Source organism: Aulostomus chinensis, chromosome 6, assembly GCF_037954235.1.
Source record: "Aulostomus chinensis isolate RoL2024-O1b breed Wild chromosome 6, RoL_Achi_v1.0, whole genome shotgun sequence".
Classification (NCBI taxonomy): Eukaryota; Metazoa; Chordata; class Actinopteri; order Syngnathiformes; family Aulostomidae; genus Aulostomus; species Aulostomus chinensis.
The window spans coordinates 14,992,059-15,013,825 of record NC_141325.1 but is presented as its reverse complement, the minus strand read 5'-3'; the positions used below and the strand labels follow the sequence as shown (position 1 = coordinate 15,013,825).

General features: G+C 41.3%; 1 protein-coding gene across 1 annotated transcript; it reads right to left on the bottom strand.

Annotated features, from left to right (window-relative positions):
- ppef2a (protein phosphatase with EF-hand domain 2a) lies at positions 1 to 21,609 on the bottom strand. The gene is made up of 17 exons (XM_086206717.1): positions 21,117 to 21,609; positions 20,276 to 20,335; positions 17,438 to 17,565; positions 17,305 to 17,359; positions 17,053 to 17,228; positions 16,418 to 16,532; positions 16,287 to 16,333; positions 15,864 to 16,030; positions 15,710 to 15,746; positions 14,156 to 14,305; positions 13,734 to 14,072; positions 6,478 to 6,663; positions 5,861 to 6,003; positions 5,398 to 5,504; positions 3,972 to 4,138; positions 3,702 to 3,789; positions 1 to 2,667 (listed from the first exon to the last, which is right to left on the bottom strand). The coding sequence occupies exons 2-17, from the start codon at positions 20,325 to 20,327 to the stop codon at positions 2,414 to 2,416; spliced, it is 2,211 nt and encodes a 736-aa protein (XP_086062843.1). The 5' UTR covers positions 20,328 to 20,335; positions 21,117 to 21,609; the 3' UTR covers positions 1 to 2,413.
- Positions 21,610 to 21,767: the final 158 nt, after the last annotated feature.

Here is a 21,767-nt window from a genome sequence, read left to right as displayed (position 1 = left end):
AGGGGTAAGATAGAAACTTATTTTAATAATCCACTTTTTCACTTTATAAACATCCCTAAAGTCAGACACAAACACCCTCACACAAATAAATTCTATAATAGACAGTAAACAATTTACACAGTCAGCAACCTAAAAAAAACAACCTTTATTGCATTAAGTGATTTTTCAGTCACTGTGTTATATAACATTAAATCAGAGCTTTATGACACATTCAACGGTGCAGATTTACTTGTGAAAGATAAACACTGTTATTTTTATGATCGTCGTACATGCTACGAAGAGTAAAAGCATGAGTTCTCTGTTCTGCGTGAGGTTGTGGGCTTTGCTTTGAAACATAGATGGAACCCAGTTCTTTGTTGGCGTTAGGCACTGATACGAAACCTTATCAGTGCACTCCTGACTACTTCACCACTCAAACTTCCACCACTAAGGCACCAGCAACATGTAGTTGCAGTTCATTTGCGCATATTTTTGTGCATTTCATTTCTATTTGGTTCCTTGAATCTGTTTCGTCTGTAGATCAGTGTTGATGAAAAGAGTGACACCTGCTCACAAAGCTTTAAAAAGCAGAAAAGAATTGTTGCTTGGTGGAAAGTAGATTTGGTTTATATTTGATAGAATGAGTAATATTAACTTTTTCTGAATCTTTGCTTCAAGACTGTAGTGTTGTATTTTGTTGACTTTGGAAGAACGCACAGTCTCAGTCTGTCTTGTGATTGTTTTTTCCCCATCCATCCATCCATCCATCCATCCATTTTCTACCGTTTATCCTGTTAAGAGTCACAGGGGGCTGGAGCCTATCCCAGCAGCCTTCAGGTGAGATTCACCCTGGAGAGAACCCACGCAGGCACAGGGAGAACATGCAAACTCCACACAGAAAGATCCTGTGCCCGGAACCTTCTTGCTCTGAGGCGACAGTGCTAACCACTGCACCTCTGTGCCGCCCGTTGATTTTTTTTTTCCTTATATGTTAATGATTAATTTTATGCACACTGCCAATAAAGAAAAAATCAACAGCAAGAAGAGCCATTACCTCTGCCAGGAAGATGATGTTTTCACATCTCTGACAGCAGGACTTCTTAAAAACCACTTGGCTGATTTTAGAAACTTGGAGGAAGGAAGGGGCGCAAACTGAGGAAGAGTCCATTACATTTTGGCAGAAGTCCAGGTCAAAGACCAGATCCATGGACTTCTTTGACTTCCTTTTGCATTGCAAGTCACTTTCAGTAATTTCTGAGGAAATATTTCCCATCGTTAGCCTTCATAATATCTATTAATATGCAGGATTTAGTGCAGATCTCGAAAACTGTTTATGAGCGAACTACTGGCAGAGGTCCTTGAGTGAGGAAGACCACGAGGAAGAGACACCCTTAACACCCTTCCTCTACTTTTTTCAGAGACATTATTGTCAATTTAGATTACATGGATACATTTCTAAAGATTCTAGTAAGTTGTTACTAAACCTGGCAATAACGTACATGTGTGGAATCGGTTTTTAACGCTCCTCATGAGCTGAACAATTCTGTTATTTTTATCTCTGCTAAATAAATCAAATCAACATTTTGAAATCCACAGTTACATAGCATTCAGCTATTTTTGGATATATACTCTATATTTCTGAAAGCTTACATATACGCGGTTACTTTCTTTCAACTCCAATTGAATTATTGAATTTTAAACAAACCTGATGAAAATTTTGAGCCTATACGTCAAAGTAGCCATTTACAGACATTTGGAGCCGACAACTTCTGACGAGGATCTAAAAACCATCCATTTACAGTCCGTCAGGTGAAGAGTTTACATGCAGAGTTTGACTCCAGTTGTCTGTATTTACATTCAGTAGAAGTAGGAGGACCTTTTTCTCCATGCTCACCCGATATCTCTTTCTTATGTGTGTATCTCTAAGTGTGATTTGTGACATCACAGCTGGTTTGGGTGATGTGGAGACTTGAATCATGAAGTAAGAATTTTTAAAATGGAAAAGTTAAGTACATTTATTGGCTTAGAGTCACTGTGAAGGTATTACTCTTTTCATCTATAAAGTCTCTGACATAATTCAACACATTTTCTGCTCTTAAAAAAGGTGAAAGGTGTGCATTGAATGCAACAAACCCCTCATTGTAACTGCGATCACAGTAGCTGGTTTTTTTTTTTTATTTCTGTTTGTTGACTTTATGACTATTCTAACTTGATAAGAGAGAAAAAAAAAAGTTTCCCGCTGTCCTTTTATTTTGTTACTCCCACATTAACTCTGAATTAAAATGAGCATTCCCATCAGACACTCTGAATGCCCTAATCCCGTGTGATCCACATGGCTGTTGCTCAGCAGCGTCTTAAAGTGCGTCATCAAAGCAGCTTGCTCTGGTTTCATCTCTCCCCCCGCTGACCAGGGCTGGTGTCAGCTTGTCTCTGCTCAGATACTGGGGTCTCCCTCCAGCGCGGTGAGGTCGGTGGCCGTCCCCATGAACATGCTGCGCCCTCGCTCCAACCTGCTCTTCTTGTCTGTGAGGCGGAAGGCCTCCATGAACTCATCGATGTCGATGCTGCCATCGTGGTTGCTGTCGATGGTGACGGCCAAGTCAGAGATGGCCTCGTCGGTGATTTCCATCTTTAGGTAGACACTGAGCAGCTTCCACGTTTGCCGGAAGTCCTCCATGGTGATGAAGCCTGCAGGACAGGAAAGATGTTAGAAATGAAGTGAGATAGAAACACAGAACCAGGAAGAGCAGAATTTGATCAGAGATGAACGAGGGAGTCAGATGAACAGTAGATCAGTGGGTTAATCTCCGTATTAACTGGGAGGATTCTGGCGCCGCGACCTGCCGTGGCCTCTGCAGCACGCTACAGGAGGATTAGGGCAGCCTGAACTTGGTTGTCGTCTCTCTGCACTCAACAAGGCCCTGACACACTTTTCACCTGCACTGAGACTGCCTTGTTATGTGGACACTCACTAGATACTCAAACCCTACCTCAATATATCAAAATCAACCTTAGCTTGGCGTAGCACGGTGTCTTCTCAAGGAAAGAGATATGGAAACAAAAATCGAAGTATTGTAGTAAATTTTTATGGAATTCAAGTTAGCAAATTAATTGTTCTGTACTTCGCTTTGTATTGTTCCTCTTAATTTTTTTTGTATCTGTCTGTATTTTATGGTGCCCAAGATGAGATATGAAGAAGAAGAAGAAGAAGAAGAAGAAGAAGAAGAAGAAGAAGAAGAAGAAGAAGAAGAAGTAGAAGAAGAAGAAGAAGAAACAAACATGGCTGGAAAAACAACACAGTAATTTAAGAAATCTTGCAAAACATTTCATGCAGTGTTTAAAAATCTGATTGTTGAAAAAAAACTAAAAACTCAATACTTTACGAGATCTTTTTGCATTCTCTCAACAAAACTTTAAGCGGTTCCATAGTATTTCATTAAGCAAGTTCATCTCTTCGTATTTCTATTTTTTAAATTGGCAGGAAAGTTTTTGCGGTCTATCTTTTCTCTCTTTATGATTTGTGTCAAGTACCAACACAATAAGGATAACTTCAACGGTGGAGTTTTTCCTGTGAAACTGATAGACTCTGATGTAAAATGTTAAATTTGAAGAAAAAAAATCGCATAACAAGAGAAAAGTTCAAATATGAAGTCTATTAAGCTGAAGAGGATTTCAGGAAAGCTTCCTGGTGAATGCATATCAGAGATATTTTTGTATTTTACCTGAGTTGTCCGTGTCCACAATTCTGAAGATTGTCTCCAAAGTGGAGCGATGGCGATACAACGTCTCAAGCAGACTCTGTTCGATATGCTGTGTGAGGAGAAGACACAAAATATAGGAAGCGAGAATCATCCAGAAATGTGTAATTATGTAGCACAGATGTTAGGGTTTGTTAAAATACAACAACAATACAAAAAATACGATTTATGAGACACTTGTGTTTTCTATCTCTGGTGCTTGAGATGACACTGAGGTCTTGAGGTGTTTCCTACATCTGTGTTGTGTCCTTGGATGGCGAGCTCATCGAACCAGCTGTGGTAATCGATCATGCCGTCGCCGGGCTTGCAGGTGACGAGCTGACCACGGAGCATCCTCCAGGGCAGGCCGAGGTGCATCACACTCTCCACCGCAGACACCCAGTCGTTCAGAGACACCAGACCTAGTAGACGGGGGAGGACATCCACACAGACACAATCACACAGTTAAAAACTACACAACTCAACAACTAACAATGACAGTCGCCAAGCTCAAACCAGATTAAAAATGTGTAAAGTTTCACTGGGTTGATGGAACTGTTCTTACGTTAGCGGTGGGGACATGAAGGGTGTAAGGGGGATGTGTCGCAATTGACAGGTGACAAAATTATCATTGTGAATATTACACAAGTCATGCTGTTTGATATTTTGCTCCTGAATATTATATATAAAACACCTGCAAATGTAACACTTTTCAAGAACAAAAATACAAATCCACTGTTTCTTTCAATTTAATATTGATGAAATAAGAAAATTCAGCGGTTCCATTGAGCCATGTATGGAGTTAGTTTTGTTCCAACACATGCGGATTTTAAGCGAATATTGGACATCACATTTCAGGTAGTTGGCCAGTCGTGATTGGCAGTGAGAAGAGAGCGTTGATATCAAAACAAAGATCCTTCCTGACATGCCTTATTGATGTTAGCTCAACTGCACAGTGCACTCCATACTGAGATTATTTGATGCTTGAAAGCCATCCCATTAGTAGTGAGATGGAATAACAGGCTTTTAAATACTAGACTCCACACAAATGGAGCTACATACCGACCACAAACTCTCTTAGCTAATTCCATTTAATCATTTTAAATCTCTTTTTAGTGACACTGAACTGCATTTATAGTGTTTTTTAATTGAGTGGTTTGATTGTTTTAATTTCTAAACTTAAATTGTATTATTCAATAGTGTTATTTCTTATATTTGTTCGCTATATTGCCTTTTTTTGTCAGTGTAGGTTGCTTATTGTGTTTTATGTTTGAACAGCAAGCAGCGTGTCCTTGAAAGAGAGACCTTACTCCCGATGGTTTTCCCTGTAAAAATATAGGTTTGATGATGACGTTCACAGTTAGAAACTGTAAATAATCTGCAGGTTCAGTTTGGATGAAGTTAAATCTGAATAAAGTTACATCTCTGATCTGGTTCAACAGTTTCACCTGAAGTTTCTGTGAAACTGTCAAATGTTTGTTTTGTGAGGTAAGCCTTGGGTTGGTCTGATCACTTTTTGTCTGAGAATGAGGATTATGACGAACACGAAAGCCACAAACTCATGTTTCCTCATGGTCCTTTGAGGGGAAAGAGGAAGGTCCATGTGAGAAGTTTAACACCCGAGAGGTTAAACTTGATCCACTGAGGCAGGAGCTTTGTTTGTGAAACTCGGGCCCCTCACCTGTGTTCTCACCGTCCAACTTCTTAAAGGCACACATGAGGTCCGACCTGTGCGAAAACAGCTGCTCTCTCAGGACTTTGAGGGCGGAGCGCTCCGTTCGCCCCACGCTGCAGGTGACAGCAGACATGAAAGAATGAATAAAGACAAATGTAGGGAAGCTAAAAGGGTTAAAAGTGATTGTCAAACATTTAAATGTGTAACAAAAGACAGAAAATGAAATGCTTTTTTGTCATAAATGAACAAATTTGGCTTGGTTACTTTTTTTCTCAATTGTGAAACTTTGCATCAGCTGCTTCAGATTTGGACAAAACAAGCTGAGGATTTGAAGATCTGAGGATTTGAAGATCTGAGGATTTGAAGATCTGAGGATTTCACCTCGAGCTCTATCTAAAGAGTCATGTTTTCTGACGTTTTAAAGACAAACTAATTCATTTCCGTCATTTATAGCTGAGTATGTTGGTACCTCTGTCTGACGGTGAGCTCTCTGGTCATGCTGCTGGCCTGGTACTGAACCACATAAGGCACGAGGTCCGGGCCCAGCTTGACGTAGGCCCCCCGATTGCTGCCCACGTCGTAGTAATTGGAGGCGGAGAAGAGTGTGAGGACCTGCATGAGGCGAGAGATGTTATTGCCTGATTGACAAGTAAATATTTATGGGTGGTATCAAACTGCAATTTGATTTAAGTGGGATTTAAGTGTAAAATTTGGGCAAAAGTTATTAGTTGGTTCAAGGGTGACAGGTTCCACAGACACATAACCATTTAGTTCATTCTAGTTTATATGCATAAATTATAAATAGAGTAAATTGTTGCTAAATGCATGGTAATAAACCTAGAGACGGAGCATATATGTATATGTATGTATATATATATATATATATATATATATATATGTTCTTACAGAATAACAAATAATAAACCACTGAAAAGATCCACATCACCGATTGATGTCTTGTCTGATTTTCAAAGACGTAGCTTAGGTAGTGAATTTTTCATTTGAAGAAGAAAGATGGCTCACAGAGTTGGTACTCATGACTCCAGACTGAAGGACCTGTGGGATGTTGTCAGTTTCGGATCTCACCTTCCGGTTGTGGCAGAACTCGTAACCTTCTTGTTTACACTCGTGGGAGCGGATGATGAGCGTCAGGTTGTGTCTGTTCAGGAAGTCCTCGGTGACGTCAGGACCCCAGTAGCAGCCGCCGCCCCGTAGCTCGTTGGGTATACAGCCGTCCTGGGACATGGGGTCGCTCCACAGCAGGTCCAGGATCTAGCATCACACAAGAGGGATTTGTTTATTTAAAAACTACCACTGGCTCCCGTGTAAAACGGTTGTCTTATTCCACACGTGGCTCAACTAATTGTCACATTTTCAGTTTCATTAGGAATGAATAAAATAAAAGAAGATAGCAGGTTTTTTTCTTAATCTCAAGTAAATGTAAAATTAAAAAAATTATTCGGAAAATACACATTTTTATTCTGTCTATTGGAAGTCTGAGTACCAAAACAGTGTCGTTTTTTTAATATATATAAAATTTCAATGAAGTTTCCTTTTTCTCTATTGCACTCGACTCTGACACACCTGCCTACTTACAGGTGAGCAAAAGCTTTTCCCTCTAAAAATGTCATATTTATGTGACAATGATTAGAAAATAAAATTGTTTTTGCACCAGCCTCATTAGCTCGTCCTGTTTTTCTCATCACATTGTTCTTCATTAATTTTTTAGGGCCTGAGCCAGAAGGTACTTCTGGCGAAGACCCTATTATGTTTGCTCGGCAGAGCAACACATTAGCAGCACTAAAAACACTAAAAACACACACTAAACAGTGTCCCAGGCCCCCCCAACACCCATGAGGCAACTGGGTCAGACGGCCCGGAGCCAGTTTTCACATACACACCCATTCAAAACCTGGTATTATACTGTTCTTGCTCTCAATGAGTGCGCGCTATATGCGCATAATGCGCATAACGCGCATAATCTAATTTGACCCCCTGAACATGCATGAAATTCGCTGAAATTTGGCACAATCGTTCGGTATGTCTCAACATTCACTAATCAAAAACAAAAACGCCACTAAAGTCTATAGCGCCACCTAGGGAGCCACACAAAAAAAAGATAATTTTTTTTAATTTCGCGCGCTATAACTCCTCACACAAAACTCCCACAGACATGGGACCAACACCGTTGGACTCGTCTCATCAAGACGAACAATTCTTACACTCTGACCCCTCACCTATCTCCAACAGAATGTCCACAAATTGGACAAAACTGTCAAAATCAGGACTTTTTTTACTCCCCGAACAAAATCTATCTCCTCCTAAACCGTAAATGCCAGGGCTTCCAAACTTTCACACATTACTCTCCCAACTGTGCTCTTCAAAAATCTTTAAAGGCTAATATACTACGCGCTCGGTTTGGATTTTATAAGCCCTCAAAGTGGGGGAGACACGTTTTACGCTTACAATGGAAGTCAATGGGGAGGCCGTGTCCTCTCATGGTACATACTCTTGAACAAATGCTTCTCACGTCTATACCATACATCGCACAGCTTTTAAAAACATATCACTGTATTCCTGACAAAAATCCCTACAAAAATATGGTATTTTGTGTTACTTTCCACCAACGTAGGCCGAGTTATTCAGCTTTTACACACTACATTTCTCGAAATCCTCCACTCTCTCCACTCTAGCACAGATCAAAGAAAGTGCAGCGGGGGAGGGGTTCTTAATGGGCCAGCTGGCAGCTCTGCTCTCAGCTCTGCTCTCAGCTCTGACAGAGATGGCAGAGATTTGTTTACTGTAGTCATGGAAACCACAATTGGCACTTCTCTGCCCTCATGTACATACTCTCAAACAAACACTTGTCGCTTCTAAATTAAAACACTCACACCTTCAGAAAACACACCATTGAATTCCTGAGAAAAAACTCTACGAACTGATGTCTTTACATTACACTTTTGACCAACATATGCAGAGTTATGACTGTGTTTGTCAGTAAAACTGCCAAATCCTCCTCTGCTCTCCACTCTGACAGAGATGGCAGAGAGCGAGCAGAGAAGGGAGGGGCTCTTAAAGGGCCGGCTCTCAGCTCTGCACTCACACTGTGCAGCGCACTGAGGCTCGTATCTTCTAAACTACAAGGCCTAGGGATTTGCCGATTACACCGTTGGATTCGGGCCGGTGTCAAGGACGCGGCCGTAGGCCGCGTGGGGGCTCAGGCCCTAACAACGCTGCTTGCAGCTTTAATTAGGGCCTGAGCCAGAAGGTACTTCTGGGCGAAGACCCTATTATGTTTCGAAGTCAGAGAGACACGAAGTCAGCGCTAAAAGCAGTAAAAAAACACACTTAGGAGCATCACAGGCCTCTAAAAACATCACAGGGGGGTCCGGGGGGGGACAGGGGGGTGAGGTCCCCCATTGAAACCAATGGTGGCAAAAATTTTATCTGAAATTGTAACGTTTTAATATTATTAGGGCCTGAGCCAGAAGGTACTTCTGGGCGAAGACCCTATTATGTTTCGAAGTCAGAGAGACACGAAGTCAGCGCTAAAAGCAGTAAAAACACACACTTAGGAACATCACAGGCCTCTAAAAACATCACAGGAGGGTCCGGGGGGGGACAGGGGGGTGAGGTCCCCCATTGAAACCAATGGTGGCAAAAATTATATCTGAAATTGTTAAGTTTTTTTCTTATTATTCTTTCTTTCATCCGGGAATCTTTAACGCTTAATTTGACCCCCTGAACATATATGAAATTCGCTGAATTTTGGCACGTACGTCCGGTCCGGCGAAAAATTTGATATTTAAAAAAAAAAATTCGCAAAAACTCAATAGCGCCACCTAGGGAGCAAAAAAACTCGCAAAAAATTTGGAGCGCTCTAACTGCTTGTACGAATGTCCCACAGACACGGGACCAACACCGTTGCACTCGTCTCATCAAGACGAAAATTTCATACGCTCTGACCTCTGACCTATCTACAACACAATGTCCACAAATTGGACAAAACTGTCAAAATGAGGACTTTTGCTCCTCCCCGAACAAAATCTATCTCCTCCTAAACCGTAAATGTCACCGCTTCCAGACTTTCACACATTACTCTCCCAACACTGCTCTTCAAAAATCTTTAAAGGCTAATATACTACGCGCTCGGTTTGGATTTTATAAGCCGTCAAAGTCGGGGAGACACGTGTCACGCTTACAATGGAAGTCAATGGGGTGGCCGTGTCCTCTCATGGTACAAACTCTCGAACAAATGCTTCTCACGTCTAAACTAAAACTCTCACAGCTTCACAAAACACACCAGTCGATTCCTCAGAAAAATCTCTACAAAAATATGGTATTATATTCCACTTCCAAGCAACATATGCAGAGTTATTTGCTTTTCACACACTAAAAATGTACACTTTTCGGCTGCTCTCCACTCAGGCAGATGGCAGAGATTTGTTTACTGTAGTCATGGAAACCACAATTGGAGGGTCTCTGCCCTCATGTACATACTCTCAAACAAACACTTGTAGCTTCTAAACTGAAACACTCACACCTTCAGAAAACACACCATTGAATTCCTGAGAAAAAACTCTACGCACTGATGTCTTTACTTTCAACTTTTGACCCACATATGCTGAGTTATGACTGGTTTTCACAGTAAAACTGCCAAATCCTCCTCTGCTCTCCACTCTGACACAGATGGCAGAGAGCGAGCAGAGAAGGGAGGGGCTCTTAAAGGGCCGGCTCTCAACTCTGCAGTCACACTGTGCAGCGCACTGAGGCTCGTATCTCCTAAACTACAAGGCCTAGGGATTTGCCGATTACACCGTTGGATTCGGGCCGGCGATCCGGCCGCGGTTAGGCGGGGGCTCAGGCCCTAACAACGCTGCTTGCAGCTTTAATTAGGGCCTGAGCCAGAAGGTACTTCTGGGCGAAGACCCTATTATGTTTCGAAGTCAGAGAGACACGAAGTCAGCGCTAAAAGCAGTAAAAACACACACTTAGGAGCATCACAGGCCTCTAAAAACATCACAGGGGGGTCCGGGGGGGGACGGGGGGTGAGGTCCCCCATTGAAACCAATGGTGGCAAAAATTATATCTGAAATTGCTGCGTTTTATTATTATTATTATTAGGGCCTGAGCCAGAAGGTACTTCTGGGCGAAGACCCTATTATGTTTCGAAGTCAGAGAGACACGAAGTCAGCGCTAAAAGCAGTAAAAACACACACTTAGGAGCATCACAGGCCTCTAAAAACATCACAGGGGGGTCCGGGGGGGGACAGGGGGGTGAGGTCCCCCATTGAAACCAATGGTGGCAAAAATTTTATCTGAAATTGCTGCGTTTTAATATTATTAGGGCCTGAGCCAGAAGGTACTTCTGGGCGAAGACCCTATTATGTTTCGAAGTCAGAGAGACACGAAGTCAGCGCTAAAAGCAGTAAAAACACACACTTAGGAGCATCACAGGCCTCTAAAAACATCACAGGGGGGTCCGGGGGGGGAGAGGGGGGTGAGGTCTCCCATTGAAACCAATGGTGGCAAAAATTATATCTGAAATTGTTAAGTTTTTTTCACTATTATTCTTTCTTTCTTTCACGCCAAGTAAATCCTTTATTTGACCCCCTGAACATGCATGAAATTCGCTGAAATTTTGCACACTCGTCCGGTCTGGCGAAAAATTTTATATTTAAAAAAAAAAATTCGCAAAAACTCAATAGCGCCACCTAGGGAGCCAAAAAACTCGCAAAAAATTTGGAGCGCTATAACTGCTCGCACGAATGTCCCACAGACACGGGACCAACACCGTTGCACTCGTCTCATCAAGACGAAATTCATATGCTCTGACCTCTCACCTATCTACAACAGAATGTCCACAAATTGGACAAAACTGTCAAAATGAGGACTTTTGCTCCTCCCCGAACAAAATCTATCTCCTCCTAAACCGTAAATGGCACCGCTTCCAGACTTTCACACATTACTCTCCCAACACTGCTCTTCAAAAATCTTTAAAGGCTAATATACTACGCGCTCGGTTTGGATTTTATAAGCCGTCAAAGTCGGGGAGACACGTTTCACGCTTACAATGGAAGTCAATGGGGTGGCCGTGTCCTCTCATGGTACAAACTCTCGAACAAACGCTTCTCACGTCTAAACTAAAACTCTCACAGCTTCACAAAACACACCAGTCGATTCCGCAGAAAAATCTCTACAAAAATATGGTATTATATTCCACTTCCAAGCAACATATGCAGAGTTATTTGCTTTTCACACACTAAAAATGTACACTTTTCGGCTGCTCTCCACTCTAGCACAGATGGCAGAGATTTGTTTACTGTAGTCATGGAAACCACAATTGGAGGGTCTCTGCCCTCATGTACATACTCTCAAACAAACACTTGTAGCTTCTAAACTAAAACACTCACACCTTCAAAAAGCACACCATTGAATTCCTGACAAAAAACTCTACGCACTGATGTGTTTACATTCTACTTTTGACCCACATATGCTGAGTTATGACTGGTTTTCACAGTAAAAGTGTCAAATTCTCCTCTGCTCTCCACTCTGACACAGATGGCAGAGAGCGAGCAGAGAAGGGAGGGGCTCTTAAATGGCCGGCTCTCAGCTCTGCAGTCACACTGTGCAGCGAACTGAGGCTCGTATCTCCTAAACTACAAGGCCTAGGGATTTGCCGATTGCACCGTTGGATTCGGGCCGGCGATCCGGCCGCGGTTAGGCGGGGGCTCAGGCCCTAACAACGCTGCTTGCAGCTTTAATTTTATTATGTATTTGACAATCACTGAATTTAACACAAGTATCAGCTATGTTTTAAACTGGAGGAACAACACATACGCATTCTGATTAAATTGTGTTTTTTTCAAAAATAAAAAAAGCTGAAATCTTATTTCCCCACCATTCTTCACCAAGCTATGCATTTGTTCTCTGCACTTCTTTTAACGCACCCTGTAATCTTATGTGTACTTCAGCACTTTGAGCTGTAATTTCTGTATAAAAAGTCCTGTTCAAATTAAGATTGTCATTATCAGTGCTGAGTATCATACTGTGCCATATTTCAAGTATCAAGACCTGCAGATACACCTCAAAGCTACCGTAAATCCTTGATGGGTGGCTGGATATTATCATCATCATCATCATCATCATCATCATCATCATCATCATGACCCTGATTCATTCACAGTCCACATGTTTACACCTGACACACCAAACAAACAACTGAGCCAGATGATTTATAGAGCTTTTTCTTAAGGTGGTGACGAAGATTCAAGAGCAGATTGAACTCACGATCCAGGGATTAATGACGCGATGGATTATGGCAATAATCCGCAGCACTCCCTCTAAGGTGAGGGTTGATTACTGACACAGGGCTGATTTAGTCCACTTGGACACAGCGAAGCCTGTGACCTCAGCTCAAATTAACCATTATTCCCTCATGTCACCACCTACATAAAACTGTTGTGACATGTTGGTGCCTGAAATAAACCAACAAACAACAAGGCTAGCCTGCGAGAGGCAAAGAAAAAGGATTAAGCGGCAACATTCTAAAGGAGACATTGTTTGTTTTGTTTTTTTAAACACTTCAGAATGATAAAAGATGGATTCAGAATGAGCTTCAAGGCATTTTAGTACGATGCTACTTCTTCTCTAGTGACACTGATGTGAAAGTTGTCTGGAGTCTCATTAACATTCTAAAAGCAAGCTGTTTACTTTTAGCGGATAAAAGCAACAATTTTGAAATATTGCGGGAAATTTTTGTTATAGTTTGATTGTTACTACAGTTACTATAGCAGCCGGTAAAATGACGTCTCTTAACCAATTTACTGGATGCAGAGCTCAAGGATAATAATCACATGTAAACTTAAGTCTAACTAAAAAGTGGAGTGGTAGTACAAGGAAAATTATTGGTGCTTGGTGATTATTGGTGGTGATTTGGCAATTTTAAAAAGATTCTGTAATGTTAAAGCTGTTTGTTTGAGTGAAAGTGACTGAACTGCACTGTCACAAATGATCCCTGTCTGTACTTTTACGTACTGATAGAAAACACACACATGCTGTCACTCAAGCACTTTTTTTTAATGATCAGAGCACTAAACTAATGTAATGTGTACGTACTTTTTTGCACTTCTTTTGCCATTGTTTTATTTCAGTATTTTCTGACAATATTAGCTTTTTTTTCCTGTTCTATTTTCCGTTACAGTCATACTACTTATAGCGCCTATCATTTAACGTTTGTGAGATTCACGAAAAAGAAAGGCGATCCTAAGAAAATGGAGAGCATCCCAGTGTGCGGCATACTAATAAATGTAATCAAATGTTTCACTCCTGCGTCACATCACCTGCTTCCACTCGTCTTTGGCATTGTCACTGTTGACCGAGTCAGAGGATAGGGATGGGGTCATTTCCTTTTCTATTTTGTTGATCTCTAAATTGAAAATAGAAGCTCTTCTCCTGCAGATCTTCAGGTCTTCCTCGATACTGATTTTGATCCGGTCGGAGAAGTCCTGCAGTGAGCGGTTTTGGAAGCTCTCCCGACCACCAAACTGTTTAGGATACATGAGGGAGGTCCGGCGCTGGTATAACTTGTTATTAGAACAGTCGTCGTCCATGTCAGAGTCAATGGAAGTTCCCGCTGAGCTGTGATTTCTTTTCTTTGGAGGTCTCAGAGCTGATACGTACTAGAAAAAGACAGCATATTGACCCAGCGTGAAGATTTGTGTACCATAACTGATCCAAAAGTTGTGAAAGAAAGCTTTCTCACAGTGTGTCTGTCCACTTTGACGAGTAGTCCGAGGTCTGTGGTGTTAGAAATCCCTCCATGGAGAACCAGAACCTTTTGGTCTATCACTGTTGCCAACGGCAACCAGCTGAATATCTTCTGCAGCAGCTTCAAGATCCGTTTGCCGTGCATCTACAGAGGAACATAAATGGAAAATGATTTGTGAATGCATTTGACTTTTTTTTTGGAAACAATATTTGTTCAATTTGAATGGAAATTTGCAACATTTAAGAAGCTGCCAGCTTGTAGCTTCAGCAAAATGTTATTTGTGTTTTGTTTTTTGTAGGTTTGTGAATTGTCTTACAGTATTTTGTACTGTACAGAAGCGAGGAAGGAGAATGTACCACTCACTGATGGTAAAAAAAAAAGTGTTATGTTTTGCTGATTATATAACAGGACTGAAATTAATACAGTGAATATTCAAAGGGTTGCTGTTTTTTATTTATAGTTCTTCAAATCTTGGAAGGACTAGATAAATGTTTCCTTCTTTCTACTCCATTATTTGTGTTTGTCTCTTATGCTGAAGTATGACAGTTTTTATTACATTATTTCAAATTTTAACTTTATGTTTTTATATCATTCCACAAAAAGTTTTCCAAAAATATACATAAATATATTTCTTTTTTTTGCAAGTAAAACTTGAGCATGACCGTTTTAGCTCACAGTGGTACTAATCTGTTTCTTCCATTCATTATTGATTCGTCTTTATTCTGATATTAGTCCAGAACAGCAGCTTTGAACTTCCAGTGTATCCAAATCAAATAATAATGTAGGGCAGCACGGTGGTGCAGTGGTTAGCACTGTCACCTCACAGCAAGAAGGTTCCAGGTTCGAGTCCCGGCTCAGGCACAGGATCTTTCTGTGTGGGGTCTCCATGTTCTCCCCGTTCCTGTGTGGGTTCTCTCTGGTACTCCAGCTTCCTCCCACAATCCAGAGACATGCAAAAGGCAACTAGGCTGATTGGATGCTCTAAATTGACCGCCGGCGTGAGTGTGAATGGTTGTCTGTCTATGTGTGTTGGCCCTGCGATGCACTGTTGATATTTCAAACCTCAATTTATTTATTTATTTTTATTGAATCATACATTCTAACCATGGATTAATTCAATCGAGGGTACAAGTTCTATCTTGTGGACTAAACTGAGCAGACAAGTATCTCATATCTGCTCATAATTTGTTCCCCTCTGTATTTGCTCTGGGGGTCCTAAGGAGGAAACAAAACAGTACTTCTGAAGTTTCCACAACAGCCTCCCTGAGTCATCATAGGCCGAGCGAGTCAGATGTCCTGCAGTTAACTATTTAATGACCTCAAATCCTCTTAGCAGCAGGGAGGAGAGACCAGTTTTGAACGAGGATGGCACTGCCCCATATCAAGCTTTACTGGGAATGCATAAATGACTTCAGCTATTTTGATTTGCTGCTCCAAAGATAGAAAGGATAAAGACACATTTTTGGATCTGTTGATTAGCAGGGATGAGGAGACAGAGGCCAGCAGTAAATAAAACAATTTCCACATGACCACACGGCAGGAACCTACCTTGTATTTAGTCAACACTTCCTTAGTGAAGCCGTACCTACAGCCGCCAGACAAACAGTAACAAAACTGATTATTATTAAATCTTCCATTACTAGATCATTTAGGTATTGATTAGTTTGATGAGCTGTAGGTTGTTGTTTTTTTTTCCCCCCACCTCAAATTGATGATATGGTCCTCGTGGTTTCCCCGGTTGAGGTGGACATCACCGGGATAGACGAGCAGGAAAGAAAACAAAATGAGCAGTATCTCGATGGAGTCTCTACCTCGGTCCACAAAGTCCCCGTTAAACACGTAAGGCTTCTCCAGGGACGGCATGCCATTCTGCGATATCATCAACAGCAGAGATGAGAGAGCAGAATTACTTGCTATCCAAATGCAAACACATGATCCACCCCAAAACAGTGGATTGAAAAAGACTGAGAAAAGGAAAAGATATACTTCAGGGCTCCGAAAGAGATTTTCATTTCAGGTTTTACTCTCGGATACTCTGCGTTTGATTGAACTATTTAGCTCAGATTGAAATGGGTGGCTATGCATTCAATATAGTTCATCAGTTTAGGGGAGGAAACGTCCAAACCTTGTAGAAAACCAGCAGCAAGTCTTCCAGCTGTCCATGTAAATCCCCTGTAATGACGGAAACACATACATCCCATATCTCCACTGTTCAATCAAAACAAAACAGACTGAAAACATTTTCTCTACACTCACCACAGATTGTTATTTCTTTGCTGTGGCAGGTGGAGATGCGATTGATGTTTGGCAATAGCCGCAGCAGCTTCCACGTCTCCAGGAGGAGCTGGAGGACGTAGCGCGAGTGCAGCTGCTACTGGGACAGAGACTCATCAGCAAACACATGGGCCAACGGTCGCTGGATGCTCATTAATTACCAAATTGATCAGAGTAGGTTATGAATTTATACGTATAAATATATATGTTTTTCTCTAAAGAATACAAATATGAACAGTCAGTTGATTCAAATGATAGATTTTCTCCAAGGCGCCTCCTCACACTGGACGTGTCAGATACATCAGTATTTACAAAAAAGCACATAGCTTTATGCCTCTATAACAAACTCTCATGTACCATGAACAACATGTCAAATGACACCAGCTGTTCTAGTGAAAATAGCAGTATTTGCCAATGTATCCTATTGCGGAGGAGGATACTGCAATATCGCTTCTTTGCTCCAACCCTACATCCCAGCGTGATACTCTTGAAAACACACTGTATATAAAAGTCTTGTATGAGCTCAGACTACTAAATTAAATGTTGAATACTTAGACCATAACAGCGATATAAACCTACAGAAGGATAAGAACCATAAAGAAGTGGAGTTCACCTACTTTCTTGTCCCTGAAGGCTTCCACCAGGCTGACTGCCTGCTCCACCGTTAGAGGGAAGGTCAGGTGAGGACCTGAGTAGATCTCTGGCACCTCGATGTTCTTGTAACAGAAGTACCTCTCCCACTCAGCGTCTCGACACACCTCGTTCTCCCTGAAGATGTGGGAGATCAAGTTCCCTGGAAACCCAGTAGTTCAGTTTTACAGAGGTCAAGTCATGTGAATCCAAACTCTCGAAGCATTCAGAAGTCTTACGTTCATTGCTCGATGGCGTGAAATTGTCCATGAGGTAGCCGAGGAAATTATAAAGCTGCAGGTGGAAGAGAGAGACTACAAATGAGCTTGGTTTATTCCTTGGTAGCTGACAGAAGATGTGTGGTGTCTTAACCTTGATCTGAGCTTGTTCTCCCGAGTACTCGATGGACTGGAAGATATGCCAGGTGTACCTCCGTCTCATCTCTGTGCGGGCGACATACTGACGGTACCATTGCTGGATCAGGATGGCAGCTTTTATAGCTGCAACAGAGATGAGCAGAAAAAATCTCAGAAAGTTGCTTATTCATGTTTCCAGCAGCTACGTTTGATATTCCAGAGTGAACACAGACAGCACATTTACTAATGATGTAACTATTTCCACATACTGAGTACTACCACACTGTTTTTATTGAGAGTGCTCTCGAACGTTTTTAGAAATACGCCTCAAAGCTTTTGATATCCCATACGTTACACATTTTCTCAGCTAATAAACTCACGGCAGCCCTGAGAACTCAACGTACTGCAATTTCAGCAAATCGACAAAACACAAGAGGAAAGAAAAAAGCTGACCAGCATCTAGATGTCGATGTGCTTAATTTCAATCTTAATTAAAAAAAACCAAAACAAAACATGTTAAAGCTTCAGCAGACTCACAGGATAATCACGGATCACCAAAAAATTCAAATCAAAAATAGATGTCTTTAACATTTCTGAGTGGCCTTTGAAAACAGGACTGCTGTCATGTGGGAATTTTGCAGTAATTTCTAGATTATTTTCTTAATTTGCACGTGTTTTTGTTTTGTTTTTTTAGATTGCACACACTTTGCAAATTCGAGATCATAATATGAATCATATATGTTGTATTTAGTGTTTGAAACTACTGGTGTTTCCACAGATGTAACTGGTTTACAGTCTTTTCAACAGCTGGCTTCTCTTCCCAGACAGACAACAACAAGACAAAGAAAGCAGGACAGATGTGGCTTACATGTGACAGCTGCATGCAGCAGAGCAGAATGAAGGAAAGAGAAACTCATTCAAGACTTCAGCCAGTATCAGAGTTAGAAATAGCAAACAAAAAAACAGCGAGATGTCCAGTTGTGTCATCATAAATGTGGCTAAGATTGAAAAGCCTGCCTTGACAGACAAAGATTATTACAATTGATTCATGAAAGACAAAAAAATTTATGATGAGCAGTACATGTTAAGAATATGACATTTGGAATAAGATCCATCCCTCCATCCATTTTCTTCCGCTTATACTGTTAAGGGTTGTGGGGGGCTGGAGCCTATCCCAGCAGCCTTCAGGCAAGAGGCGGGGTTCACCCTGGACAGGTCACCAGTCCATCACAGGGCCAACACATAGAGACAGACAACCATTCACACTCACAGTCACACCTACAGTCAATTTAGAGTATCAATCAGCCTCGTCCTCTCTTGATGTCTTTGGACTGTGGGAGGAAGCTGGAGTACCAGAGAGAACCCACACAGGAACAGGGAGAACATGGAGACTCCACACAGAAAGATCCCGTGATGGAGCCGGGACTTGAACTTGGAACCTTCTTGCTCGGAGGTGACAGTGCTGACCACTGCACCACCGTGCCGCCTTGGAGTAAGATAATACAGCAAAAAGAAACTGCAATTCATGTAACATGAAACATGAAAACATGTAATCATGAAACCTTTGACAGCTTATTGGACCTAAAATGTGAATTTTCTTTCAATTATTGTGAATTCAGGACATGAAAGTGGGTAAAACAGGACAGCAAAGTCCTTTAATGAGTATTTGTATTTGTTTTACTTACCCAAAGATTAGCTACTTGAAACATTTTTCAGCAGCATCAGCCCAAAGGCTTGTTTTCAAGTGAAGCATGTGTACTGATAAATATAAACTGTAAAATGTGACTCACTATGGGGTTGCAGTCATGGAACAGAGGTGTGTATTAGCACTTACTAGTATTAAATGCTGAGTGGAGGTGGGTGACATGGATTCAACTATATTCAAGGGTATTTTTAAATACAACTCTATAAATGGTGATATGATTACAGTACCAAGCAGCAGGCATTCGGGCCCGAAGTTAAATCAACAGTTTTGAGAGATGTGCAAATAACTTTAAATCCTCAACATCACCAAAGCCTTGTCAGTTTCAGTTACTTGAAACTATTTGGGCAAAAAAAAAAATTTGAGTAAAAATTTTACTCTTTAGTTAAAAGCAGTTGATGTGTTAATCAAGTGGAAAGTGAGTAACTGTGTGGTACCCCGTGATATTATCAAAAAATTGATTGCAGCACAGGTGGTGCGGTGGTGCAGTGGTTAGCGATGTCGCCTCACAGCAAGAAGGTTCTGGGTTCAGGGGAGCAGTTGATGTGTTAATCAAGTGGAAAGTGAGTAACTGAGTCCTGGCTCAGGCAGGGGATCTTTCTGTGTGGAGTCTGCATGTTCTCCATGTTCCTGTGTGGGTTCTCTCTGGTACTCCAGCTTCCTCCCTCAGTCCAAAGACATCAAGAGGGGACGAGGCTGATTGATACTCTAAATTGACCGTAGGTGTGACTGTGAGAGTGAATGGTTGTCTGTCTCTATGTGTTGGCCCTGTGATGGACTGGTGACCTGTCCAGGGTGAACCCTGCCTCTAACCCGAAGGTTGCTAGGATAGCCCCCCCCCCCCCCCACACCCATCCACCCACACACACAACCCTTAACAGGATAAATAGAAGAAAATGGAAGGATGAATGTAGCACTTCTTAAACTTCAGGTATGACCTGAAAACCTGAGCTGAAAGGATGACATATTCATATATCTACAGTCAAGCTTTATGAAATCATTTTTTTCTTTTTCTTTTCTTTTTTTCATCAAAAAACTTTTTTTTTTTTCTTAAATCGACATGATGTATGTAAGTGGAACTTCTTTAACTGGTGATATATCAAGATGATGACACACTAAGTTATCTTGAGGCAGGTCCGTATCATAGGTTACCTTTTTTGGAGTGTTTGTTGAATTGGTTGGACTTCGTGACGCCACATCCCATGACTGTTCCTGTTCCAAACACCAAACACAGTACATCAACTAAAACTAATGAGCCCTTGCCTCCCTGATTCAACATGAACATGCTTTCACCATGATTATATTATTATTATTATTATTATAAAAAAACAAAAATGAATGAAATGGATATGAGACTTAGAGCCTTTTGCCACAATCAACATTTTCATGAACAGATATGTTCTGAGAGTTCAGCAGCGGCCAGAACACGTTCAAATTTGTGCTGTGTTAATCTTTTTATCTGCTGGTTTACTCTTAACCTTTGAGAATGGCCTAAATCCTGCAGGTGCTTTTGTCTGAATTCCTCGAAGGCTTAAATTGAGGAGGCAGAGAGTATCGTGGCAGACTTGATTCGTTTTGCTGAGATTAGTGATATTAACAATTTAAATGTCAGTTTCTTGATTCTGGTAGGCAAATGATTCATAAATTACACTCGGTAAAAGATTGAATGTTGAAATCTGGACGGATAAAATGCTGCTTCAAAAGGACTTTCTTTCCTTTGGCTTACTTAAATGAACAGATGGGCGGCTTTTGTCACACAAGGTGGTGTTTAGCAGAAGGGCCGTCTCATCCTATCAGGAAGTGTTTTCAGAGCCATTACAGTATGAATGAACTTTTGAAAACTGATACCAAAAAAAATTCCAATTCCAAGTTGATAAACAACTTAAGCAGAGTAATGAGTACTTCTAAATACCTCAAATGTATGCCTGCTCATACCTGTTTCTTTACGGTTCTGGAAACCTAAAAGAAAAAAAAAAATCAGTAGTCAACTTACGTGGTCGCAGTCTGGATCCAGTCACCTCTTCCCAAGTTGTTGACAATCAGTTCTCTGATTCAGTGAGTATTTATGTAGAGATTTCCTCTGTTTCATTTCCGCCAGTCCACCAAGATCAGGTCAAAAACTACAGAATGTTGATGATGTGGGTCATTCTTGGCTCTCATGTGCAGCTATTCCCAGTGAGCTGCTCCCTCAAGCTTGACAGAAGCTGGTTTGGTGTCAGCCCCTTGGTGTGATCACATAATCAGGCACCCAGCCACAGATGGATTACTGGAGCTAATTACTTGATGCGACTTGACTGGTCTTTACATAGAGTTTTCCAAGGTGCAGAGGTAAACAGAGGTGGCAGCGCGGAGGCAAGGATCATGCAAGAATGTAGGCTCAAGAGTTTTCACTGGGAAAAAAAAAATCAACCTCTTATTTGCTTGTTTTTAATGAAGACTTCACTAATTTTGAGGCAAATCGGGGAACTTAAGGGACCAGTTTGCTGTCACAGGAATTTTGAACAGGAGTACAGAGAGTCTAAATAGGAAATATAGGAAAAGCCACCTGCATGTGTAATGTACATTGCATCTATAAATTTACCTTAACAAAACCTAATATTACTATTGATATTCTATTTGTATTATCAATCAAAGGGTTTTCCTT

Excerpts from the sequence above, each read along its gene's own strand:
- ppef2a (XM_086206717.1), bottom strand. The coding sequence starts at position 20,327 with ATGGGATGTGGCGTCACGAAGTCCAACCAATTCAACAAACACTCCAAA. Across the intron at positions 17,360-17,437 it reads GAGAACAAGCTCAGATCAAG|CTTTATAATTTCCTCGGCTA; the intron begins GTTAAGACACCA and ends TTCCACCTGCAG. Across the intron at positions 6,664-13,733 it reads CCAAAGACGAGTGGAAGCAG|ATCCTGGACCTGCTGTGGAG; the intron begins GTGATGTGACGC and ends GTGTGATGCTAG.